General features: G+C 54.4%; 1 protein-coding gene across 6 annotated transcripts in view; it reads left to right on the forward strand.

Moving 5' to 3' along the window:
* Positions 1-21,217, forward strand: part of SLC12A5 (solute carrier family 12 member 5) — a 38,642-nt gene extending 17,425 nt beyond the window's left edge. For 3 of the 6 annotated variants that reach the window (XM_021078314.2, XM_085004068.1, XM_005672980.4), the window contains exons 7-26: positions 954-1,195; positions 1,926-2,137; positions 3,752-3,922; positions 4,225-4,323; positions 4,474-4,531; positions 6,688-6,862; positions 7,467-7,585; positions 7,900-7,998; positions 8,863-8,982; positions 9,318-9,422; positions 10,634-10,802; positions 13,088-13,283; positions 14,337-14,506; positions 14,910-15,041; positions 15,962-16,069; positions 17,260-17,382; positions 17,475-17,674; positions 18,024-18,038; positions 18,300-18,433; positions 18,629-21,217. In XM_021078314.2, the coding sequence (XP_020933973.2) occupies positions 954-1,195; positions 1,926-2,137; positions 3,752-3,922; positions 4,225-4,323; positions 4,474-4,531; positions 6,688-6,862; positions 7,467-7,585; positions 7,900-7,998; positions 8,863-8,982; positions 9,318-9,422; positions 10,634-10,802; positions 13,088-13,283; positions 14,337-14,506; positions 14,910-15,041; positions 15,962-16,069; positions 17,260-17,382; positions 17,475-17,674; positions 18,024-18,038; positions 18,300-18,433; positions 18,629-18,720 (2,739 nt within the window). In that variant the 3' untranslated portion in view covers positions 18,721-21,217. The remainder of the gene's footprint in view (positions 1-953; positions 1,196-1,925; positions 2,138-3,751; positions 3,923-4,224; positions 4,324-4,473; positions 4,532-6,687; positions 6,863-7,466; positions 7,586-7,899; positions 7,999-8,862; positions 8,983-9,317; positions 9,423-10,633; positions 10,803-13,087; positions 13,284-14,336; positions 14,507-14,909; positions 15,042-15,961; positions 16,070-17,259; positions 17,383-17,474; positions 17,675-18,023; positions 18,039-18,299; positions 18,434-18,628) is intronic. The other 3 variants (XM_021078315.2, XM_085004069.1, XM_021078316.2) reach the window with 1 other exon arrangement.
* Positions 21,218-21,232: the final 15 nt, after the last annotated feature.

The following is a 21,232-nucleotide window of genomic DNA, read 5'->3' on the forward strand; positions in this document are numbered from 1 at the left end:
CAAAATGAGATCATAGGACATATTTTTAAAAAAAATTGTTTTCACCTAATATGGATAGCTTTTTGAGTATGTTCATATAAATCTGTGTTGTATTTTTCATTTGTTTTTTCATTTTTGGCTGCCCTGTGGCATATGGAGTTCTCCGGGCCAGGGATCAGATCCGAGCCACAGTTGCCGCTTAAGCCTCAGCTGCGGTAACACCAGATCCTCAACCTGCTGTGCTGGGCCAGGGATCAAACCCGCGTCCCAGTGCTCCTAAAATGCCACCAATCCTGTTTCGCCATAGCAGGAGCTCCTGTGCTGTTTTTTAACAGCTTCATAGCATATTTGGAAATATCATGACTTCTTCGCCCAATCCTCTGGGGACTAATGTTTATTTCTAATTGAAATAATAAAAACAGTAAATAATCATTAAGAATTATAGTTGATAACAAAAGTAAAAGAAGTTAATAATTCCTGCCAACCTCTTTGCAATATCATCTCTCTCTCTCTCTTTTTGCCTTTTAGGGCTGCACCTGTGGCATATGGAAGTTCCCAGGCTACGGGTTGAATCAGAACTGCAGCTGCTGGCCTACACCACAGCCATAGCAATGCCAGATCTGAGCCATGTCTGCGACCTACACACAGCTTGTGTCAACACAGGACCCTTAACCCCCTGAACAAGGCCAGGGATTGAACCTGCATCCTCATGGATACCAGTTGGGTTCGTAACCTGCTGAGCCACAACAACCCTGCAATATCATCTTTTAATGACTAGAACAGTCCTTGCAGGAAGGCTCATGCTTTCCTTGAACATTCGCCTATCACTGGATGTCATTTCTAGTCTTGCACTACTCTAAATATGCTGTGACAAGTAGTATTTTTCCTGCCTGCACCTCAGGTTATTTCCTTGGGGGGTTCTTAGTTGGTTCTCACTGGGTTACTCGCCTGACCTCCTCACCCCTTTCCTACAGGCTTACCTTTTCCCAGCTATGGCCATTTTTAAGGCAGAAGACGCCAGCGGGGAGGCAGCAGCCATGCTGAATAATATGCGTGTGTATGGCACCTGCGTGCTCACCTGCATGGCCACTGTGGTATTTGTGGGCGTTAAGTATGTCAACAAGTTTGCCCTTGTCTTCTTGGGTTGTGTCATCCTCTCCATCCTGGCCATCTATGCTGGGGTCATCAAATCTGCCTTCGACCCACCCAACTTCCCGTAAGTGCCACTGCTCTGAGCTTAGGGCATCCTCCTCCTCCCTGGCCTGGTTTCAGGGTCTTCACTAGTCTCTGCCAACCCCTCTGCTCTCAGCTCTCAGAATCAGAGTGGTTGTGGATTCAGAGTAACCTCCCTTTGGGAAGGAACATCTCTCCTGGTTTAGGGACAATCTCTTTAGGGGGGGATAACATTTCTGGAGGTGGGCATAATTTCCCTTGTGAGGATCCACTGCTTGCTGGTGGTGTGGGCTTACAAAGATGGAATGATTTCTGAAGGGATGACAAGTCCGTGTTAGGGAAATTGTTCTTAGCTGGGGACCACCTTCTTGGGATGAGACAATCTCTGAGAATTAAGCACCTTCTCTATCATAGGAAAGGACACAGAAGAGAGGGTCTAGGGGCTCAGGTCCCTGTGGGTTCTGCCTCTCTCCCTAGGACAGACTCCCCTATATCCCACGGCCGAGAAGAATGGCTCACGGAGCCTGCTGCCCGTGGTGCTGAAGCACAGCTTGGCACTAAAGTTGTGGTTCTCTGCTGCCGCTGCATTTAGAAGCACTTGGGGAGGAGCTGGGAAAAAAACACTGATCCTGGGCTCCATTCCAACTAAATCGGGATCTCTGGATATGGGGCCCTGGCATCTGTGTTTTTTTCGCACTCCCCTGGTGGTTCTACTGTGAAGCCAGGGCAAGGTTACATCCCTCCCCACTCTCCTCCCTTGCTTCTCTCCCTAGGATCTGCCTCCTGGGGAACCGCACACTGTCTCGCCATGGCTTTGATGTCTGTGCCAAGCTGGCCTGGGAAGGAAATGAGACAGTGACCACACGGCTCTGGGGCCTCTTCTGCTCCTCCCGACTCCTCAATGCCACCTGTGATGAGTACTTCACCCGAAACAATGTCACGGAGATCCAGGGCATTCCTGGTGCTGCCAGTGGCCTCATCAAAGGTCTGAGGGAGGGGAGAGGTCTGGCGTCCAGAGAACACTGCAGGGAGTGCTGGTTAAACAGTTAGGATTAAGGGACTCTCCCTGGGATTCAGTTCAATTCGTCAGTTTTAATTAAGCACCTACTCTGGGCCATGTTGATCACTGAGGGGTAGAGAGGCAAGGGAGCTTTTGAGTATCTTACCACTTCGTGGGAAAGAAAGTCATCAGCTGTAACAGGTGTTCGCTAAGCACCTGCTAAATGCCTAGCACTGTGCTGAGCACCAGAAATACAACACAGATACGTCACAATTCTTGGCCTCAAGGAGTCCCACAGCATTGACAGATGTCATAGCAAATGAAGTATGACATGTGTAGATGTGCACTCAATGAACAGAGACCTCCCAAGGGAGGGAGGGGTCATGTGTCTAAGGGGGCAAGATAAGGCGTTCTGGATTCATCTGAGCAGGGTTTTGAAGGACAAATAAGAGATTCTCAGTTATACAAGGGGGAGGAAGAGAATTACAGGCAAAAGAACAGCTTGCCTAAAAGCATGCAGACAGAAGAGCATATTGTGTCCTGCCAACCACAAGTAATTTAGTATGACTGGGGCATAAAGTGCAAAGGAAGGAGGGGCAAGAGATGTTGTGGAAGAGGCTGGCATGAGCCAGACTGTGGTGAGCCCTGGGAGCCACGTGAAGAGTTCGGACTGTGTTCTCAGGGTCAGGAGGAGCCACCAAAGGAGCCTTAGGAGCCTCAGTAAGGAACGGACATGGTCAGCTTGTTGTTTCTGAAGGTTCACTCTGGCTGCTAATGCCGTTAAAAAAGGGGGCGAGAAAGAGGTAGGCAGCCTAGGAGGAGGCTGATGCTGAGTCCAGACAAGAGATGATGGTTTTCTGACCTACACTGAGGGAGTGATGGAAGTGGGACTGGAGCAGTGGTTCTCCATCAGGGCTGTTTTGTACCCCAGGAGACATGCGACAATGGCTAGAGACATGTTTTAGTCCTCACAACTGGGGGGTTGGTCTGGCATTTGGTGTGCAGAGCCCAGGATGTTGCTCAACATCCCACAATAGCCATAGGACCGTCCCCCCCCCAAAGGATTATCTGTTCTTATCACAATTACCACTAAATGCCAAGAGTGCCAAAGTGGAGGAGCCCTGGAAAGGAGAGAAGGGGCGTATTTGAGAAATATTTAGGAGGACTAAAGGACAGGAGTTGGAGATGGTTTTGAAACAGAGATGGGGAAAGGGAGCAGTTGAGAGCTGTGTCAAGCTGTCTGCGTTGATGGTGGTGCCAGCGACTAAGATAAGAGATACAGGAAAGGAGCTGGTCTGGGGTGAGTGTGTGATGCGGCTTGGGGCACACTGAAAGCAGTCTGAGTTAGGTCTTTGTGTGCCAGTGCACCCCCAGTAGATCGGACCATTTGAGGACAAGGACGAGACCCGATTCATGTGCAAAGCCTGGCTCAAAGCAGGAGCTGAGGAAATGTTCCTGGAAATAAAATGGAGCCAAGGCCCAGGGGGAGTGGGAGGTGGTTGACCTGACCCTTCTTTTTTGCCCACCCCACCTCCTGACCCCAGAGCTCTGACACCCCCAGGTCGGGGCTTCCCCCTAAGCATCCTGTCTCCCCCACAGAGAACCTCTGGAGCTCCTATCTGACCAAGGGGGTGATTGTGGAGAGGCGTGGGATGCCCTCGGTGGGCCTGGCGGATGGTACTCCTGTCGACATGGACCATCCCTATGTCTTCAGCGATATGACCTCCTACTTCACCCTGCTGGTTGGCATCTACTTCCCCTCAGTCACAGGTGAAGGGGAGCTCACGAGGGAGGACTCTGCCTGGGAGTGGGTGGGCAGGAGCGAGGCAGTCATGATGGGGGGAGTTTCTTAGTCCAGCAGCCCCATCACATGGTGGGAGCCACCACTTCAGTTCCCATTGGACAGGTGAGGGAATTAAGGCCCGGGGGAGCCGAGAAACATGCCCCAGTTCTCACGCAAGTCCGTATACCAGGACGAGAGCCCTGGCTTCCTGGCTCTGAGGCTGCTGTCCTTTCTGCTCCGTCTGCCTGGTCTCCTGTGGCTCCTATCCTAGCTGCTCCTCTGTTCACAGGGATCATGGCGGGTTCTAACCGCTCTGGGGACCTGCGGGATGCCCAGAAGTCAATTCCCACTGGCACCATCCTGGCCATCGCCACCACCTCTGCTGTCTGTATCCTGCACTGCTGGGCTGGGACCGCTGTGGCTTGGGGAGGGCTAGATGGAGGGTCTCTGAAGCTGCTGCCTCAGGCTGGCTGGCTCTGGAGGGGTGGGGAGGAAGCGGGCCACCCCCCTGGCGATTGTCCTTCATCCTCTGCTGCAGACATCAGCTCCGTTGTTCTGTTTGGGGCCTGCATTGAGGGGGTCGTCCTTCGGGACAAGTAAGTCAGGGGATTGGGGATGATCCTGTTCTGGGGGAGGGCGAGGTGGGCATGGGGACTGAGTTCCGGGAAACAGGCCTGGCAGGGGCACTGAAGCCTGTGCAAGGTGCCCTGTGGGAGGGAAGCCACAGGGAGTGCTTGTCAGGCCTCTTTTTTTTTTTTTTTTTTTTTTTGCTTTTTAGGGTTGCACCTGCAGCATATGGAGGTTCCCAGGCTAGGGGTCCAATCGGGGCTACAGCTGCCAGCCTACACCAGAGCTACAGCCACACGGGACCAGAGCCACATCTGTGACCTAAACCACAGCTCACGGCAACACCAGTACTTAACCCACTGAGCAAGGCCAGGGATGGATAATGGACTCACGGGTCCTGTTGCATTTGTTTCTGCTGTGCCACAATGGGAATTCCCCATTTTCTAACGTTATAATTCATCTTTTTGATTTATGACACTCCAGCTCAAGAAGCATGAATTAGGTCTTATTTGCTTTAGGATAATGATACTTTTTCTTTAAAATTGACTAATTCATTTATTATTTCTTGGATGTCTAGGTGTTGGTTGCTGTCCAGGGTTCTGGGGAACAGAGATAAATAACACACGGTCTTTGTTCGGGAGGAGCTCTTTGGGGATGGTCGTCAGGCTTGTCAAAAGGCTGTGAGGTGCAGAGCAGTGGGGAGGTGACAAAGCCACGCCTGGGGGCTGTGGACTTGCCCAAGAGGCTGCGATCCAGTCCTCAGAGGGTCGGGGAAGGGGAGGTGCTGCTGGAAGTGCCTTATATACACTTTCTCATCTTCCCGTCCCACTTTACATGTTGAGTGGTGGAGATTCTCAGGTGACTAGAAGGGCAAGGGCATTCCAGGCAGTGGGAACAATATAAACAAAGGCAGAGGAGACAAAGAACCACGTGGGGTGGATGTGTGTGTGTGTTGTATGTGCATGCCAGTGCCTGAAGCTATAAGCAATTCAGAGCCTCTAGGGCACACACTTCTGGAGGGTGTGTGCATACACACGCAGTAGGGTGAAATAGGGCATCCTATCACAGAGGGCAGCTTTTATGGTGCCATTCTGGCTCCTGGGAAGTGGGGGCACGAAGCTGGAGACCTAGGCTTGGAGCTGGTCTGGGAGGCCTGGTTTTTGGCACCAGAAGTTGCAGCTTTATTTTATAATAACATCTTGAAGGGTTTTAAGCAGGGAGGTGACCTGGCCAAATGGATAATTTGTATATACTGCACCTGTTAGCTTTTAGGGAAACTTAGCCTCCATTTATCTCATTTCATTTCATGGTAGACCTCCCATAAGCCTGCACGGGATTTGGCAAGTCATCCAGAATAACCCTTCACCTGATTCTCAAAGCCCATTTGAGCACACCTGGGCTGGCCAGCTCCAGGGCCAGGGCTTAACTATCTGTTGAGGCAGTGTCTTTGGCTTTAAGACACGGTCATAGTCAGAAAATGCTTTTCTTCATTCTCACACCACGTACCATCACCACATGATGAGGCCAGAGCCCCCCTTTTCCAGGTGGAGACACTGAGATTCTAGCAGTTGCAGAGACCTGCCCCAGATAACGCAGTATTACTTAACCAACCGAGTACTAGACTCACTACTGGGTGGAGGGGCAGGATGGGGGTAGGGGATCAAGAGGCACAAACTACTATGTTTCAAATAAATAAGCTACCCAGATATGGTGTTCAGCACAGGGATAGAGCCAATATTTTCTAACTATAAATGGAGTGCAACCTTTAAAAACTGTGAATCACTGTGTTGCACACCTGAGACTTGTATAATATCGTACATCAACCATACCGCAATAAAAAAAAAACTCACTACTAGTACCATGTTCCAGGCACTGTGCTAAGCATCTTGCACATGTTATCCCCTTATCCTCCCACCAATCATACGAGGTCAGTTTATAATGATCCTCATTTTACAGCTGAGAAAACCGAGGCACAAGGATGTTGGATGACTTGCCCAAGGTCACAGAGACAGAAAGTGTCCAGGACATTAGGGGTTTTGTCCCTTCCCCCCAGCACAGCCTGGCCCCCTGCTGGACATATAGTTGGTCCTGAGGTTGGCATAGGAGACCTGCCTGGTCCTGGGATGGGAGATCCAGGTGGCGTTGCTCACCCAGCATCTCCTGTCCCTTTGCTGCTTTATTCCAGGTTTGGCGAAGCTGTGAACGGCAACCTGGTAGTGGGCACCCTGGCCTGGCCGTCCCCCTGGGTTATTGTCATCGGATCCTTCTTCTCTACCTGTGGGGCTGGGCTGCAGAGCCTCACGGGGGCCCCACGCCTGCTGCAGGCCATCTCCCGTGATGGCATAGTGCCCTTCCTGCAGGTCAGTGGGGGGGCGGAGTGTGAGGACAACGGGCTGCTTCCTACACCAGCCTGCCAGGCCCCTGCCCAGAGAGGCGACATGGGGAGCTGGGGCCATGGCAAGCCCTGAACTCCTTCCCCTGCCCCTCGGTGCTGCCACTAAGAAGAATGGGTGTGTCTTATTTTTGGCCCATGACCAGTGCCATCTCTTGGAGCAAGGTTGTCTGCTCTTAGGAGAAAAATAAATGGTCCTTCTTTGGCCTCAGGGGCTCAGGGAGGCAGCCAAAGGGTGAGCGAGAAGGGCGGCTCTCTCTGAGGTGCTTTAAAAAAAAAGATTTATGGCAAATTCGATTATGACTGCTTGTGGGCCCCCTGTAGCACCTCTTCCATCTGCCCCCTCCTTTTCCCCTTCAGGGAATCACTGGAACTTCATTGCACTGGGGTACCAATGGCTGGGTGGGCAAGATACAGCATAAACCGTTAAAGGGTGAGAACTACAGCACCCTCTCCCTGCCTCCTCATTGGTTAGGGGAGCCCTGCTCGACTGTACTGGTCCCCAAGACAGGAGGAGGGAGGCAGGAGGCCCTTAAGGTCTCGGGCCCCTGTGATGGTTGCTCTGTCCTCAGGTTTTTGGCCATGGCAAAGCCAACGGAGAGCCAACATGGGCCCTGCTCCTCACCGCCTGCATCTGCGAGATTGGCATCCTCATCGCGTCCCTCGACGAGGTCGCCCCCATCCTCTCTATGTGCGTGCTGGCCTCCTGCCCTGTGCATCGCTCTGGGGGTCTCTCTACTTGGAGCCTCCAGCTGTGACCCCAGACAGCGCGCCCCACACTTTAACAACCCCACTGTCATCGAGACGGTCCTTTGTTCTGCAGAGGTTCATCCCCACGGCACCGGGGTGTGCTGGAAGGGGAGATGGCCTTTGAACCCCTACCTAAACACCAGAACATGCCCCGGGCCTCTCCCCAGTGTCTCTCCCCCTCTCCTTTCTCTCTTCTGTTTCTGTTTCTGCCTCCCCTTGCATCTCTTTCTCTCCTGGGGCCTTTCTGTGTTCTAGGTTCTTCCTGATGTGCTACATGTTTGTGAACCTGGCTTGTGCAGTACAGACGCTGCTGAGGACACCCAACTGGCGGCCGCGCTTTCGCTATTACCACTGGTGGGTGCCCGTGCCCCGTCCCCGCTCCGCAGGCCCATCCTCCCATCTCCACCTCACCCCAGCCCTTCCCTTCCAGCTTGAAGGATCCCCCCCCTCTGGTTTTTATAGCCCGACTAGCATGAGCAAAACCCTGGAGAAGGCCACCTTCTAATCACAATAACGTAACACAGTATAAACAGTCTCAGCTATAATCCCTCCCCATTCATAGTGCTCGACGTGTATAGCCTAGATAAGGAAACCTCAGGGGACAATAAAGGCACCTACCTCATAGGCCCTTGGGAACATTCCAGCGCCTGGTGCACCAAGATGCTCCTTACGTGGGGCTGGACTTCAGATCATTTTACTTGATGGCTCTTTATCCTCACAATGGGCCTGGGGGCAGACAGGGCAGGAATGATCATGCTTGTTCTACCAAAAAGGAACGGCAGCACCGCTAGGGGAAGGGACTCGCCCAAGGCCACCCAGCAGGACGATGGCACACCTGGCCCGGAACTCAGGCTGCCTGCCTCCCATCTCAGTGCTTCCTGGGGGCACATGCTTCCCAGGAAACCTTGTCTCCAACTCTCCCTGGAGACCCCTGCCTCAGCCCGTCCAGCAGGGTCTAAGGCCCTGGGGCAGGGCAGTGCGCTGACTTGGGAGTTGGCTGGGGCATGGGGCGGTGCCCTGTCTGTGGCTCTCATTCATCCAGAAGGCCCCCTGTCCCCGTGGTGCTCATGCAGACGATGCTGTGACTGCCCCTAGACCTGGCTCTAGCCTCCCGGGTCTTGTCCAGGCCCCACCCCATCTAACCCTTGCTGTCTGAGCGGGGGCACCAGTGACAGCCCTGCCAGGACTCAGAGGCGGTGTCTCCCTCCCCCTGTCCAGGACACTCTCCTTCCTGGGCATGAGCCTCTGCCTGGCCCTCATGTTCATCTGCTCCTGGTATTACGCCCTGGTGGCCATGCTCATTGCTGGGCTCATCTACAAGTATATCGAGTACCGCGGGTAAGCGTGGGAAGTGGGGGAGGGCTGGCGGAGGCCGAGGCATGGGAGGGGTGAGGAGGGGAGAGGGATGACGGGGGCTTCGCGGGTGGGAACGAGGCTGGAAGTGGGAGAAGACGGAATGACGTGGAGGGGAAAGGGTGACTGAATGGGATTGGGAGACGGGGCGGGGGCGGCAGAGGCTGAAGCTTTGAGACATGGAGGTGGCAGGAGTGATGAGCTCCTGAGACCGAGATGGACCGCGTGGCTCTGCACTGGGGCAGCCACTTCAGTGTGGCCGCTTCTCCCTGATGCTCCTTGGCTTCCTGCCTCTCGTGATCCCCCTTCCCTGCCCCCAGGGCGGAGAAGGAGTGGGGTGATGGGATCCGAGGCCTGTCCCTCAGCGCCGCTCGCTACGCCCTGTTACGGCTGGAGGAAGGGCCCCCGCACACCAAGAACTGGAGGTAAGTGGTGGGGGCTCAGGTGTGAGGGCAGGGGTGGGGTCGGCGAGGAGTAGGGCCTGACCCACCCTGCGTGCTTTGTTTTGCTGAGAGGTGGGCCTGCCACTCAGGTGAGGGTGTCCTTACCCTGCCCTCCTCAGCCTCCTCTGAGCTTGAGCCGAGTCCAGACACTTGTTCTCCAACACCCCACCTGCCAGGCTGGTCTCCTGACCGTCTAGCCGTCCCACCATTCACACCATCATTTGTTTAAAAAACAACATAGCAATGCATGTGTGTGCCCAGACCCCTTCTGGTCTCCGGGGTCGTAGTGAGCACACAGGTCTGTGGAGAAGGCACACGGAGAGACAGGTGAAGGTGCTATCATGGAGCATCCACTCTGAGAGTTACAGGGACTCTTAGAAATCTCTAGATTAGCAGCAATCCCTCCATTTGATTCACGGGCAAGTCAGGGCCTAGAGAGGATCTCGGAGGCCACAGAAGGTGGAACTGGACCCAGAATCTTCACCTTCTGCCTCTCGGCCTAGGATGCTTTCTAATCGATTGCTCTGCAAGCCCAACCCCTCATTCTCCTCCCTCAGGTTCACTTTGCTGAGGCCTGGAACGCTGAACTAGGCCTAGGACATTGCACGCAGGTCCATGCTTGTGTTTACTAAACTGGACTTCCAGAGACCTGTGCTTTGCATAATTTGCCTGCGAATCCTCAAATGCTTAGCACAGGGTTGAGCCTAGAATGGGTGCTTAGAGAATGCTACTAAATCAGTGGGGGGTTGGGTGGATGGGATGGCTAAATGAGTAAGGAAATGACCAGATAGAAAGATGGATAGATAGCTAAGTACATATATATATGAACATATAAATATATATCTATATGGGGGGTGGTTGGCTGAATAGGTAACGTGTGAATGGCTGTGGTAGGTGGATGGGTCGATAATTGAGTGAATAATGCTCGGGTAGGTAAATCATCATGGATGTGAGTTTGAAGGATAGATGGATGGATGGGTGGGTGATGGGCAGATGAGTGAGTGAGTGAGGTAGATGGAGAGAGAGGTGGATGACGTGTGGGAGGTGGCTGGATGGTTGATATTCGGGGCAGCGGGTGGGGAGATACAGGTGGATGGAGGACGGAGGATGAGTGCTTAGCGCACTCACCAGGTATGGTGTGTGGGCGTGTGAGTGGATGGTGGATGGATCACGCAACCTTGCACCCTCTTCAGGCCACAGCTGCTGGTGCTGGTGCGTGTGGACCAAGACCAGAATGTGGTACACCCACAGCTGCTCTCGTTGACCTCCCAGCTCAAGGCAGGGAAGGGCCTGACCATTGTGGGCTCTGTCCTTGAGGGCACCTTTCTGGACAACCATCCCCAGGCCCAGCGGGCGGAGGAGGTGAGCAGAGGCCCTGGTGGGGAGGGGGAAGCACAGGGCACCCAGGAAGACAGTCCTGGTTCCTTGCCACTTTGCTTCCCTACCATCTTTGCCACCAGCTGGGGCTCAGGCTTTTCTGTCCTGTTCCTTAGAAGAGGAGTCAAGGGCTCAGTGAGTGAGTTCCTCAGAATCCAACTTGCAGAACCCAAGACCATCAGAGCTGGAAGGGCCCATCTTATGGATAAGAAAACTGAGGCTTAGAGAATTCAGGTCATTTAAGGACAGAAAACAGAGATGCATATTAGAACTGCGAGATTCTAACCTCTTCTTGCCACAGCATAAATCTTTCAAAGCGTTTTCACATGGGTGGGTTCTTTCAATCCCCACACCGTGTGGAGATGGCAAGGTGAGCAGCCCTATCTGGCACAGGAATAAACAGAGGACCAGAGAGGGAAAGCAGCTCTCTGAAAGTCACAAAGCTGGCTGGAAGCGCAGTCTGGATTTGAACCAGGGTCACCTGCTCTTGTTCCCACCCACTAGTCCTGCCCATGGAGCAGTGTACGGAGCCAGTGTGGGCTGGGGCAGCCGGGGTCTGCGTGAAGCGGCACTAACAGGTGTCTGGTGGGTGGCGGGGGCAGTGGCTTCTGTGATTCAGGCCTCTGCCCTCGGGGCTATGGCTAGAAGTGGAGAAAGGAAAGGGGGCCAGAGGGAGGGGCAGTGAGATAGGGCAGGGCACCCCCTAATGGCTTGTGGCAGTTGCTAGTTTCTGCCTCACTGGGTTGTTCACACCAATCCGTCAGGGCCCAGGGCTGGAGGCCTCCACTGGTCAGTTTAATTCAACATGCAGTGGCTGCAAATATGCTGTGTACCAGGCACTGGGCGAGGCCCTGGGGGATGCAGAGAAGGAGAAGACCAGATCCCAGTTCTCAAGGCTGGAGGCTAGTGGGGAAGACAGAACCTACACAGAAGGCTCTTGAACCCGTATGAGGTTGACAGGAGCTACGTCAGAGTTAATAACTTCCGAGTAACAGAATGAGTCGCATGTTTACGATCCGTGAGGCTGTATACTAAGCTCTACTCACACCGTGTTATGTAATCCTCCCTCTTCCTAAATGAGGCAGCTGTCACGATGCCCACTTAACAGATGAGAAAACTGAGGCTCATCCAGGGAAGCGATTAGTCCAAGGTTACTCTGCAGTCACTAACTCTAATAACAGCACCTGTCAACCTCCGTCGGCTCTGAGAGCCTTCTGCGCATGTTCCACCTTCCCCACCAGCCTGTGACCACTTTGAGGGCTGAGGCTTGGTTTCCTACTTCTCTGTGTCCCTGGGGGCCCAGCACATTCTCAGCCTCTGCCTGCCGAATTAAACGGGAGGCAGTAGAGGTTGAAATTAAGGCCCTTTCTGTTTGACATCAGGGAATTGGTGAAGAGAGTGAAGGATGGAGACGGACCCCTGGACTTGAACCTTTACAATAACATCCATTAGCTGTATGGCCCGAAGCAAGCCTTTTTTTTTTTGTCTTTTTGCCTTTTCTAGGGCCGCTTCCCACGGCATATGGAGGTTCCCAGGCTAGGGGTCGAATCGGAGCTGTAGTCACTGGCCTACGCCAGAGCCACAGCAACTCGGGATCCGAGCCACATCTGCAACCCACACCACAGCTCACGGCAACGCCAGATCCTTAACCCACTGAGCAAGGCCAGGGATCGAACCTACAACCTCATGGCTCCTAGTTGGATTCGTTAACCACTGCACCATGACGGGAACTCCCCCGAAGCAAGTCTTAATTTCTCTAAGCCTCAATTTCCTTATCTATAAAATGAGAGTAATAAAGAACACTTCCCTCATGGTGCAGATGGAATGTGCATTTAAAATACTTACCGTTATGCTAACTTAAAAAAAAACCTGTTAAAAACAATTTGTCTGGCTATGCAGAGGAGCCCAGTTTCATTCTGACCTGGGGGTGGGGTGGTGGCTGCAGAAGGTGATGGTTGAGTTGGGCCAGGCGGGTGCAATGGCTGATGAGGGGAGGGATCTGAGTGGTGGTGGAGAGCCTGCAGGGGGTCTGTGTGACCTATGAGGGTGGTGGGAGGTGTAGGGTCTGAGCGTGAAGAGCTTTGATTGAGCAGTGAGAAAATGAGGGCCACAGGTGATGGGGTGCGGGAGGCTGACATGATCAGAGCTGAGCTTCAGGAAGATGGGGGTGATGGAGGGGAGAGATTCGAGCAGGGAGGCTGCAAGGGGCAGGGCAGGGCCAGGGAAGCCTGAGGCTGGTCCTTTTCTGACCATACTCCCACTCCTGCCAGTCCATCCGGCGCCTGATGGAGGCAGAGAAAGTGAAAGGCTTCTGCCAGGTGGTGATTTCCTCCAACCTTCGAGATGGTGTGTCCCATCTGATTCAGTCTGGGGGCCTCGGGGGGCTGCAGCACAACACCGTGCTTGTTGGCTGGCCCCGCAACTGGCGGCAGAAGGAGGATCATCAAACGTGGCGGAACTTCATTGGTAAAGCTGGATGGGGCTGGGGGCTGAGGAGGGCTGGGTGGGGGCGGGGGTGTGTTCCCCTTCTTTGAGCCTGGGGACCATGTCCCAGGCATGACACATATGCATTCGGCATATGCAAGGGATGGGGTTCAAAGCCAGCCATGTGCCAGGCACTGTGCTGAGGACTCAGGTGTGAAGGAGATGGTTTTGGCTCCTGCAGGGCTCAGGACCCTGGGAGGAAGACAGTGCAGGGCAGTGGAAAGAGCTGCAGCTTTGAAACCTCAGAGGCTTGGGTCTAAATCTCCCCCTCTGGCCCACCCTCGCTGTGTGATTGTTCACAAGTGCCTCAGCCTCTCTGAGCATCAGACTCCTTGGTGGTGGCTGGTAACAAACAATGTCATAACATTTATAGACTGAGCTCTGTGTGCCTGACATGCTAAGGCTTTCTCTAGGTCTCTAATTCTCACAGCAGACCCTGGAGGGCTTGGCATTGCTGTCTCCATTTTTGTTTGTTTGTTTGTTTGTTTAGGGCCGTACCCAAGGCGTATGGAATTCCAGGCTAGGGGTTGAATTGGAGCTGCAGCTGCCAGCCACAGCCATAGCCACAGAGGATCTGAGTGAGCCGGATCCTTAACCCACTGAGCAAGGCCAGGGGTCCAACGCTCCTCCTCATGGATACTAGTCGGATTCATTACGGCTGTGCCACGACGAGAACTCCCCGTCTCCATTTTATTGGTGTGAAACTGAAGCAAAGCGGGATTAAGGGCACACAGCTGGTAAACCCTGAGACTTCCTTAGCAGCGGATCCTAGATAGTTAAGCCAGCCCTGCATGGTGGAGCGCTTAGTCAGAAAGAGCAGGTGTTCTTATTACCACTCGGCAGGTGGGGAAACTGAGGCCCAGAGAGGCTTTCCCAAATTCAGACAACAAGGGATAAGGCCCAGGTAGATGGGGGTTTTCTGACTCCTCAGTTCAAGGCCAGGGCGCAGTGGGGTGGGGTGGGGTGCTGGGTGCCAGAAGGGTGGTGACCAGGGTCACTGTTTTACCGTCTGGCCGTTTCCTTGGTCTCCTCCAGAGCTGGTCCGGGAAACCACAGCCGGTCACCTGGCCCTGCTGGTCACCAAGAACGTTTCCATGTTTCCCGGGAACCCGGAGCGCTTCTCCGAGGGCAGCATCGACGTCTGGTGGATCGTGCACGACGGGGGCATGCTTATGCTGCTGCCCTTCCTGCTGCGGCACCACAAGGTGCGCGTGCGTGAGCGTGCGTGCGCGTGCAGACGCGCCCACGTCCGTGGGCGGGGCTTCTGGGCTCCCCCTGGGCCCACCTCCCTGAGGGCAGCTGGGAGAGGGCTCCAATCACCTCCTTTATTCTGAGATGTTGGGAACTGACTGGGTCCCCCTTTGCAGGTATCCTTGAATTATAGAGGAGCAGTGTTTAGCCCAAGCAATGGATGCTTTAATGGGGGAACCCTCTCCCAAGCAGGGACAGTTTTGCAGGCAGTGGCCACAGAGATAGAGGACTGCGGGGTTGCATGTTTGTGTGGGAAGGTGGGTGGGAAGGGTGAGGGACAGGGTTTTCTCTAGGTTCTGGCCCTGGGTCTCTGCTGCATCTAGGCTGGACCTTTCTGGTTCGCCTTCACCCTTCCAGGTTTGGCGGAAGTGCAAGATGCGAATCTTCACTGTGGCCCAGATGGACGACAATAGCATCCAGATGAAGAAAGACCTGACCACATTTCTGTACCACTTACGTATCACTGCGGAGGTCGAGGTGGTGGAGATGGTGGGTCCCCAGGAGCCACCTCTGAAGTTTTGGAATCCCACCTGGCCCTCTTTCCCCTTGGCCCCAGCACCAAATAGGGCAACCCCAACACCCATCAGCTTATGATGCTGGATCCCTCCCTCCGCATCCATTTTTCAGCCTCTCACATATTCTCCCAAGAGCCTGTCTGTCTATCCATCCATCCATCCATCCATCCTCTCCTCTCCTTTATAAGAATAGCCATGTCTAGCAGAGCTTGTTACATGTGAGGCACTGTTCTATGCACTTTATATATATATATATATATATATTAATTCTCACAGCAATCAATGAAATAGGTGCAATGATCAGCATTTCCATTTAACAGATGAGGAAGCTGAGGCACAGAAAGGTTAAGTAATTTGCCCCCAAGACACACTAAATGGAGTCCAACCCAGGCCGACTTGCTCTGGAGTCCGTGCTCCTAGCAGTTACACACTATAACCTCCTCTCATCTATCCATTCCCTAAGCTTAGCCACTTACCCATCCCTCTGTGTGTTCATTAATCTACCCGTATATTCGTTAATGTTTTCATTCATTCACCCACCCATTCATCCAGGTATGTATTCATTCATCTCCGTGTTCCTTTAAATTTCTTCCCCCTCTCCATTCACCCAGGTAATTAATTAATCCACTCATTCATTAATTCACCCATTCATTCACCTAGGCCTGTGTTTGGCTGAGGAGGGAATGAGCTGCTTTGCTTTCAAAGAGCATCACCCTCTGCTTTGTCCTTGCCTTCCACAACTGTCGATTAAACTAGGTCATTGGATAGGGATGCCCTAAGGCTGGCAGAAGGAAGGGCGCCTGCCTCCCTTCCCTTGGCCTTGCACCTGAGCTCAGAGCTCATACTTTCCTCCTTTGCCCCCCTCGCCCCATCCCCACCCTTGCCTGCCCATAGCATGAGAGCGACATCTCGGCTTACACGTACGAGAAGACCTTGGTGATGGAGCAGCGTTCCCAGATCCTCAAGCAGATGCATTTAACCAAGAATGAACGGGAGCGGGAGGTGAGGTTGCCCTGGCTGGCTTCAGAGAGTCTCAAGCTCTGCAGTTCTGGGTCTGCACAGGTTCCACTGCCACCTCCTGGCACTGGGCTCTCCAGCAGCAGGGTCCACACTGCAGGTGCATCTATCAAGCCTCCCAGCTGGGATGCAGAGGGGCTTTGGTGTGGGTCACAGCTCTTTTCTCTGTGACTTCTGGGACCCAAGGGAGAATGGTGGATTCTAAATATGTATGGGTGACGATACTTCAGGGGTGTGGGCTGCCAGTGTAGGGAACGAGGGATCAGATCACGTGATGGATGCTTGGAGAAGGGGCAACAGATGGATATGTCAGGATATAGTTGATGGTGAGAATTGTGGGCAAACCTCCAGGGTTTGGATGGTGGGTTCTCAGGGGTAAGGATGATGTGCACCCATGGGGAGGGGGTGTAAGAGCTCCCCAGTGTGGGTACTGTGGGACCACTAGCCCCCTGAGTTTCAGTGAAAACCCCATCTCAGGGAGTGGCATCTTTGGGGAAATGGGTGATGGTACTCTGGGACTGAGGACAGGAGAGCTCTTGAAGCTAGGTGACAGTAAAATTGTAAGAAGTGGCATGTGCCCTGACCAATCAGAACTGGCACTGAGGAGTTTCTGTTGTGGCTCAGTGGGTTAAGAATCCAACCAGTATCCACAAGGATGTGGGTTCAATCCCTGGCCTCACTCATTGGCTTAAGGATCCAACATTGCCGTGACCTGTGGTGTAGGTCGCAGACATGGCTTGGATCCTGTGTTGCTGTGGTGTAGGCTGGCAGCTATAGCTCGGATTCCACCCCTAGCCGGGTGAACTTCCATATGCTCCGGGTGTGGTCCTAGAAGGAAAAAAAAAAAAAAAGAAAAGAAAAGAAAACCCAACCCCTCCAAAAAACCCAAACTGGCACTAAAAACCAAAACAAACCAGCACTGGACCTTAGCGCTAAGGCAGAGCTCAGCTGGATCAGGTGTTAACCCTTTAGTTGCTGGATAGTAGGGAGGTCAGGGGTTCTGGGGAGGAGTTGGAAGGCCAGGTCAGTGAGGCAATAGCTATTTGGTGTGAAATCATTGCAGTATTTTAACAAGTGGCGCACGTTCTGCTGAACATCAACTCCGGGGGTAGCTCCTTGCAGGGCACGGGGAGTGATTTCCAGGAGAACCAGCACCAACCTGTGTCACTCCCTAGATCCAGAGTATCACAGATGAATCTCGAGGCTCAATCCGAAGAAAGAATCCAGCCAACACCCGGCTCCGCCTCAACGTCCCAGAAGAGACGGCTGGTGACAGTGAGGAGAAGCCAGAAGAGGAGGTGAGTGGTTGGCGTGGTTTGGCCCTAGCCAGTGGGAAGAGAACCTTGGGCTTCCAAAGGAATCACATGCTGTCGCTTCTTGCATCCCTCAGGTGCAGCTGATCCATGACCAGAGTGCTCCCAGCTGCCCGAGCAGCTCCCCATCTCCAGGGGAGGAGCCTGAGGGGGAGGGGGAGGCAGACCCAGAGAAAGTGCATCTTACCTGGACCAAGGACAAATCGGTGGCAGAGAAGAACAAGGGCCCCAGTCCGGTCTCCTCTGAGGGCATCAAGGACTTCTTCAGCATGAAGCCGTACGGGCCTGGGGGCAGAGGGCTGAGGGCTGGGGGTTGGGGTGAGCCCGCAGGGTCTTTGCCCCGGTGGCAGAGCAAACAAGCAGAAGGGGGGGGGTCCTGGTCTGGTAGTTGGAAGACCCGCCCCGACCTTGTTTTAGTTTCCCCATCTGAGGACTCAGGTTGGACCTGACTGCCGAGCACCAGAACTGCCATGTGCAGGTGGTGGAAAGGTGATGGCTTGGGGGCTGGGAGAGCAGGACCTGTTTACACTCAGGGGGTTGATGGTGGCTCAAGTCCTCAGCTTCTCCCACTTTTTCTGACCCCTCTCTTTTTCTTCCTCTCTTTGCTTCTCTTGTGTTTCCCGAAGGGAGTGGGAGAACTTGTAAGTGCCTCAGAATTTAAAAATTCTCTTTCCTAGGTCCGCCAGGGTCCCTACTCTCCTCACTCTATCACGAACTCTACATTCGTGCCCCTGACCTCGGGTCTCTGAATAGCTCAGCTTGGAGAGGTCTGGGGTTGGGGGTCCCTGGTTTGCAAGGACCAGGTCCCAGCAGCCCAGTGGTCCGGGGGCCGGGAGGGCGACTGGTTCCATCTCTCCCCTCCCCCAGCTTCAGGCGCCCTCCTCGCTCCCTCCCTTCCGCAGGAACCAGTCCAACGTGCTGCGCATGCACACGGCAGTGAGGCTGAACGAGGTCATCGTCAAGAAATCCCGGGATGCCAAGCTTGTTTTGCTCAACATGCCCGGGCCTCCCCGCAACCGCAACGGTGACGAAAATTGTATCCTGGACTTAAAATTGGGAGGGAGGGGGAGGTGGACGACAGGGGACCAAGCCTAGGGAAGGAAGAGCTGAGCCGGTTCTCCTTCAGCGTCTCAGACAGGGACGCAAGCCCAGCGTTCCCCTGACCCCCAACGCACGACCCTAATTCCATCGGAAGGGAAGGGGACAGCTTTTCTCCTTGACGGGCGCTCAGACATGGAGTTCCTCGAGGTCCTCACCGAGCACCTGGACCGAGTGATGCTGGTCCGCGGCGGGGGCCGCGAGGTCATCACCATCTACTCCTGAGAGCCAGGACCTGCCACCCGGGCCCGAGCGCGCCCGGCCCACGGCCCCGGAGCCCTCGCCGCGCCCCCCGCCGCTCTCACCGTTTACATAAAGACCCTGTGCCCGCGCCCTGGCCCCTTTCCCCGCTGCCTGAAGCCCGGAGGACACGTCCATCGGGGCTGACTCGGAGAGGACCACCCGGCGCGGAGACCGGAGACCAGAGCCCCGAGCTCCCGGTGGCACGTCGCCCTGTCGCTGCCCTTTTTCAAAGCCTGGCCTCGCCTCGCCGGAGGAGACGCTGCAATAAAGGTCGGAGGAGGCGCGGAGAGGAGCAGAGCTGGGGCCTTGTGGACCCCGGGTTGTCCGCGCGGCCCCTCCCCACGCTTCCCGCGCCGCGCCCGTCCTCACTCTGCGTCCCTCCCGCGGCGGCCGGGAGGGCGTGGGGTGGGGCGGCCGCGCTCCGCCGTCTCCGTCCTTCTTCCTCGCGCGGCCGCGGGCGCGGGCTGGCGGAGCCTATACATAGTGTACAGGAGACATCGCGTGTATTTTTAACGTCCCCATATTTCTGTGACTAGAAGCGCAACGGACTTCTCTTCTCGCCACTGTCGAGCTCTCCCGCTGGGGGCGCCCAGGGAAGGCGGAGGCCTTGGGAGGCTGGGTTTTCCTTGACGTCTGAGAGTTTGAGAGCAGAAGTGCTTTAGGCCCAGGCGGCCGTCCTGGCCCCTCGACAGCCCCTCGACGCCTCCTTGCCCTTTCCACGCGCCCTTGGCTTCCGACCCTTCCTTCTAGTTCCTTGGGAGACGAAGTGAGACAAGTGTCCGACTTTTTCTGGATTCGCCTCCCAGCGGATGTGAGCTTCCACTGCGGCTGCAGAGACGCGCGCAGCCTCTTCTCATCGGCTCTTATGCAAGCTGGGGCCAGGATAGGGGAGGGGCGCTCTTCAGGGGGAGAAACCGAGAGAGGCCCTCGCCCCACCGAGGAAGCCCCGCCCCGGTGCCTTCGCCGGGGGAGCAGGCGTCTCTCCTCAATCGGCTTGTCGCCTGCTCCCCTGATCCCATGGGCTTTTCGCCAAAGACTGAAGTCGGGGAGCTGGAGGGTAGCCCCTGTCCCGGAGTTTCCTCTCTGGGACAGGTGAGGGAGGAGGGGGCGGTTCTGGGTTAGGGGCCAGACCCACCGGGGAGGCCCCAGCGCTGCCCCTGTTGTTCCCTCCCCTGTCGCATCCGGCAGCTCCTTCTTCGAGTCCCAGGGCGGGGCCTCGCTGCCTAGCAGCGGCCTCTAGCTCCGTCTCCCAGGCACCTGGGCCTGGGGGAGGGCTGGAGTTGCCATGTGCTTTGTTCTTAGCGCCTCTCTGCCCTCCTCCAACTAGGACCTAAGGCCTTTGGCTTCTCCAACCCCAGTCCTTGGCGCTTTCTGCTCCAGCAGCCCGGGCGGAGGCGCTGTCCATCCCTAGAGAACGCCCATTGGCCGAGTTCCCTTCCCCCAGGGCACCTTACGAAGGGGCACAGGCACTGCATGCTCGGTCCAGCGCCCTCTGGGACTGGGTACAGTACCTCCAGCCCCAGGGCCCTGACTTCTGCACCTAGTTACACATTCTGCCCACCTCCTAGAGCTGAGGCTAGTGTACTCCTGACCTCACCACCTCTTTTCCTTTGAGCCCAAGGCAGAGAGCTGGAGCTGGTGCCATCTAGACTGGGCCAGGTGTGGCTGGAGGTAGGTTTGCACATCTGCCAGTGAGGCCAAGGCCCCTCTGAAATTTTAACAGGGGGCCGGATAGACTCTTCCAGGTAGTAATCAGAAGTTGGAGGTATTAGACACCAGCACCCCCCACCCCCATCCTCCAAAAGACCTCCCTCTGAGAACCACAGCTGGGTCTAGCCTTCTGGGGGCTGGGGCACTCCCGGGCTTAAGTGGTGGGCTAGGCAGAAGGGTAAGGGGGCTGGATCAACATCAATTAGGGAACCAAAGTTGCACTATTTGGGCCCAGACTGTCTGGTTGGCAAGAGCAAAGTTTCCGTTGATGAAAACAGACATCCCACAACAAAACCCCCAAGTTTTCTGTGCTACATGTGCAATATTTGTTATGAATGTTATCACACGTCATTCATCAAATTATCTTTATAACCATGCAGCTAGATGTTTCATGTCCATTCAAGTGACTTTTATTCTGAGTGCAATATTTCAATAGCCTTGTAGTGATAACTAGTGTTGCTTTTGTTTTAGACGATCTATGTGCAGGGCAATGCAATGAAGTTGAAAACCCTTGTAAATAGGCGATTGCAAACCAAATCAAGAGTATTTATTACTATTACTAGGCCTGCCTTTAATTTTCAGTGTGTTTCAGTATTCCGCATTCTGCCCCAGTATTATCTTGTGTTCTTTGTGCCAATATGAAAAGGAGAGGGTTGGTTCTTTCCTTTTTGTTGAATGCTCCCATTTACTGCTTTATAGCTTTTACTGTATTAATTTTTTAGACTCCTGTCTGCACAAAATGCAATAAAAACAATTTTATTATACCCTTCACAGCCTGAGGTGT

The sequence above is a fragment of the Sus scrofa genome, chromosome 17 (genome assembly GCF_054392235.1).
Source record: "Sus scrofa isolate SSC_HxYL_T2T_F1_AM1 chromosome 17, Sscrofa_HxYL_maternal_Yorkshire_Landrace_v2.0, whole genome shotgun sequence".
Taxonomy (NCBI): domain Eukaryota; kingdom Metazoa; phylum Chordata; class Mammalia; order Artiodactyla; family Suidae; genus Sus; species Sus scrofa.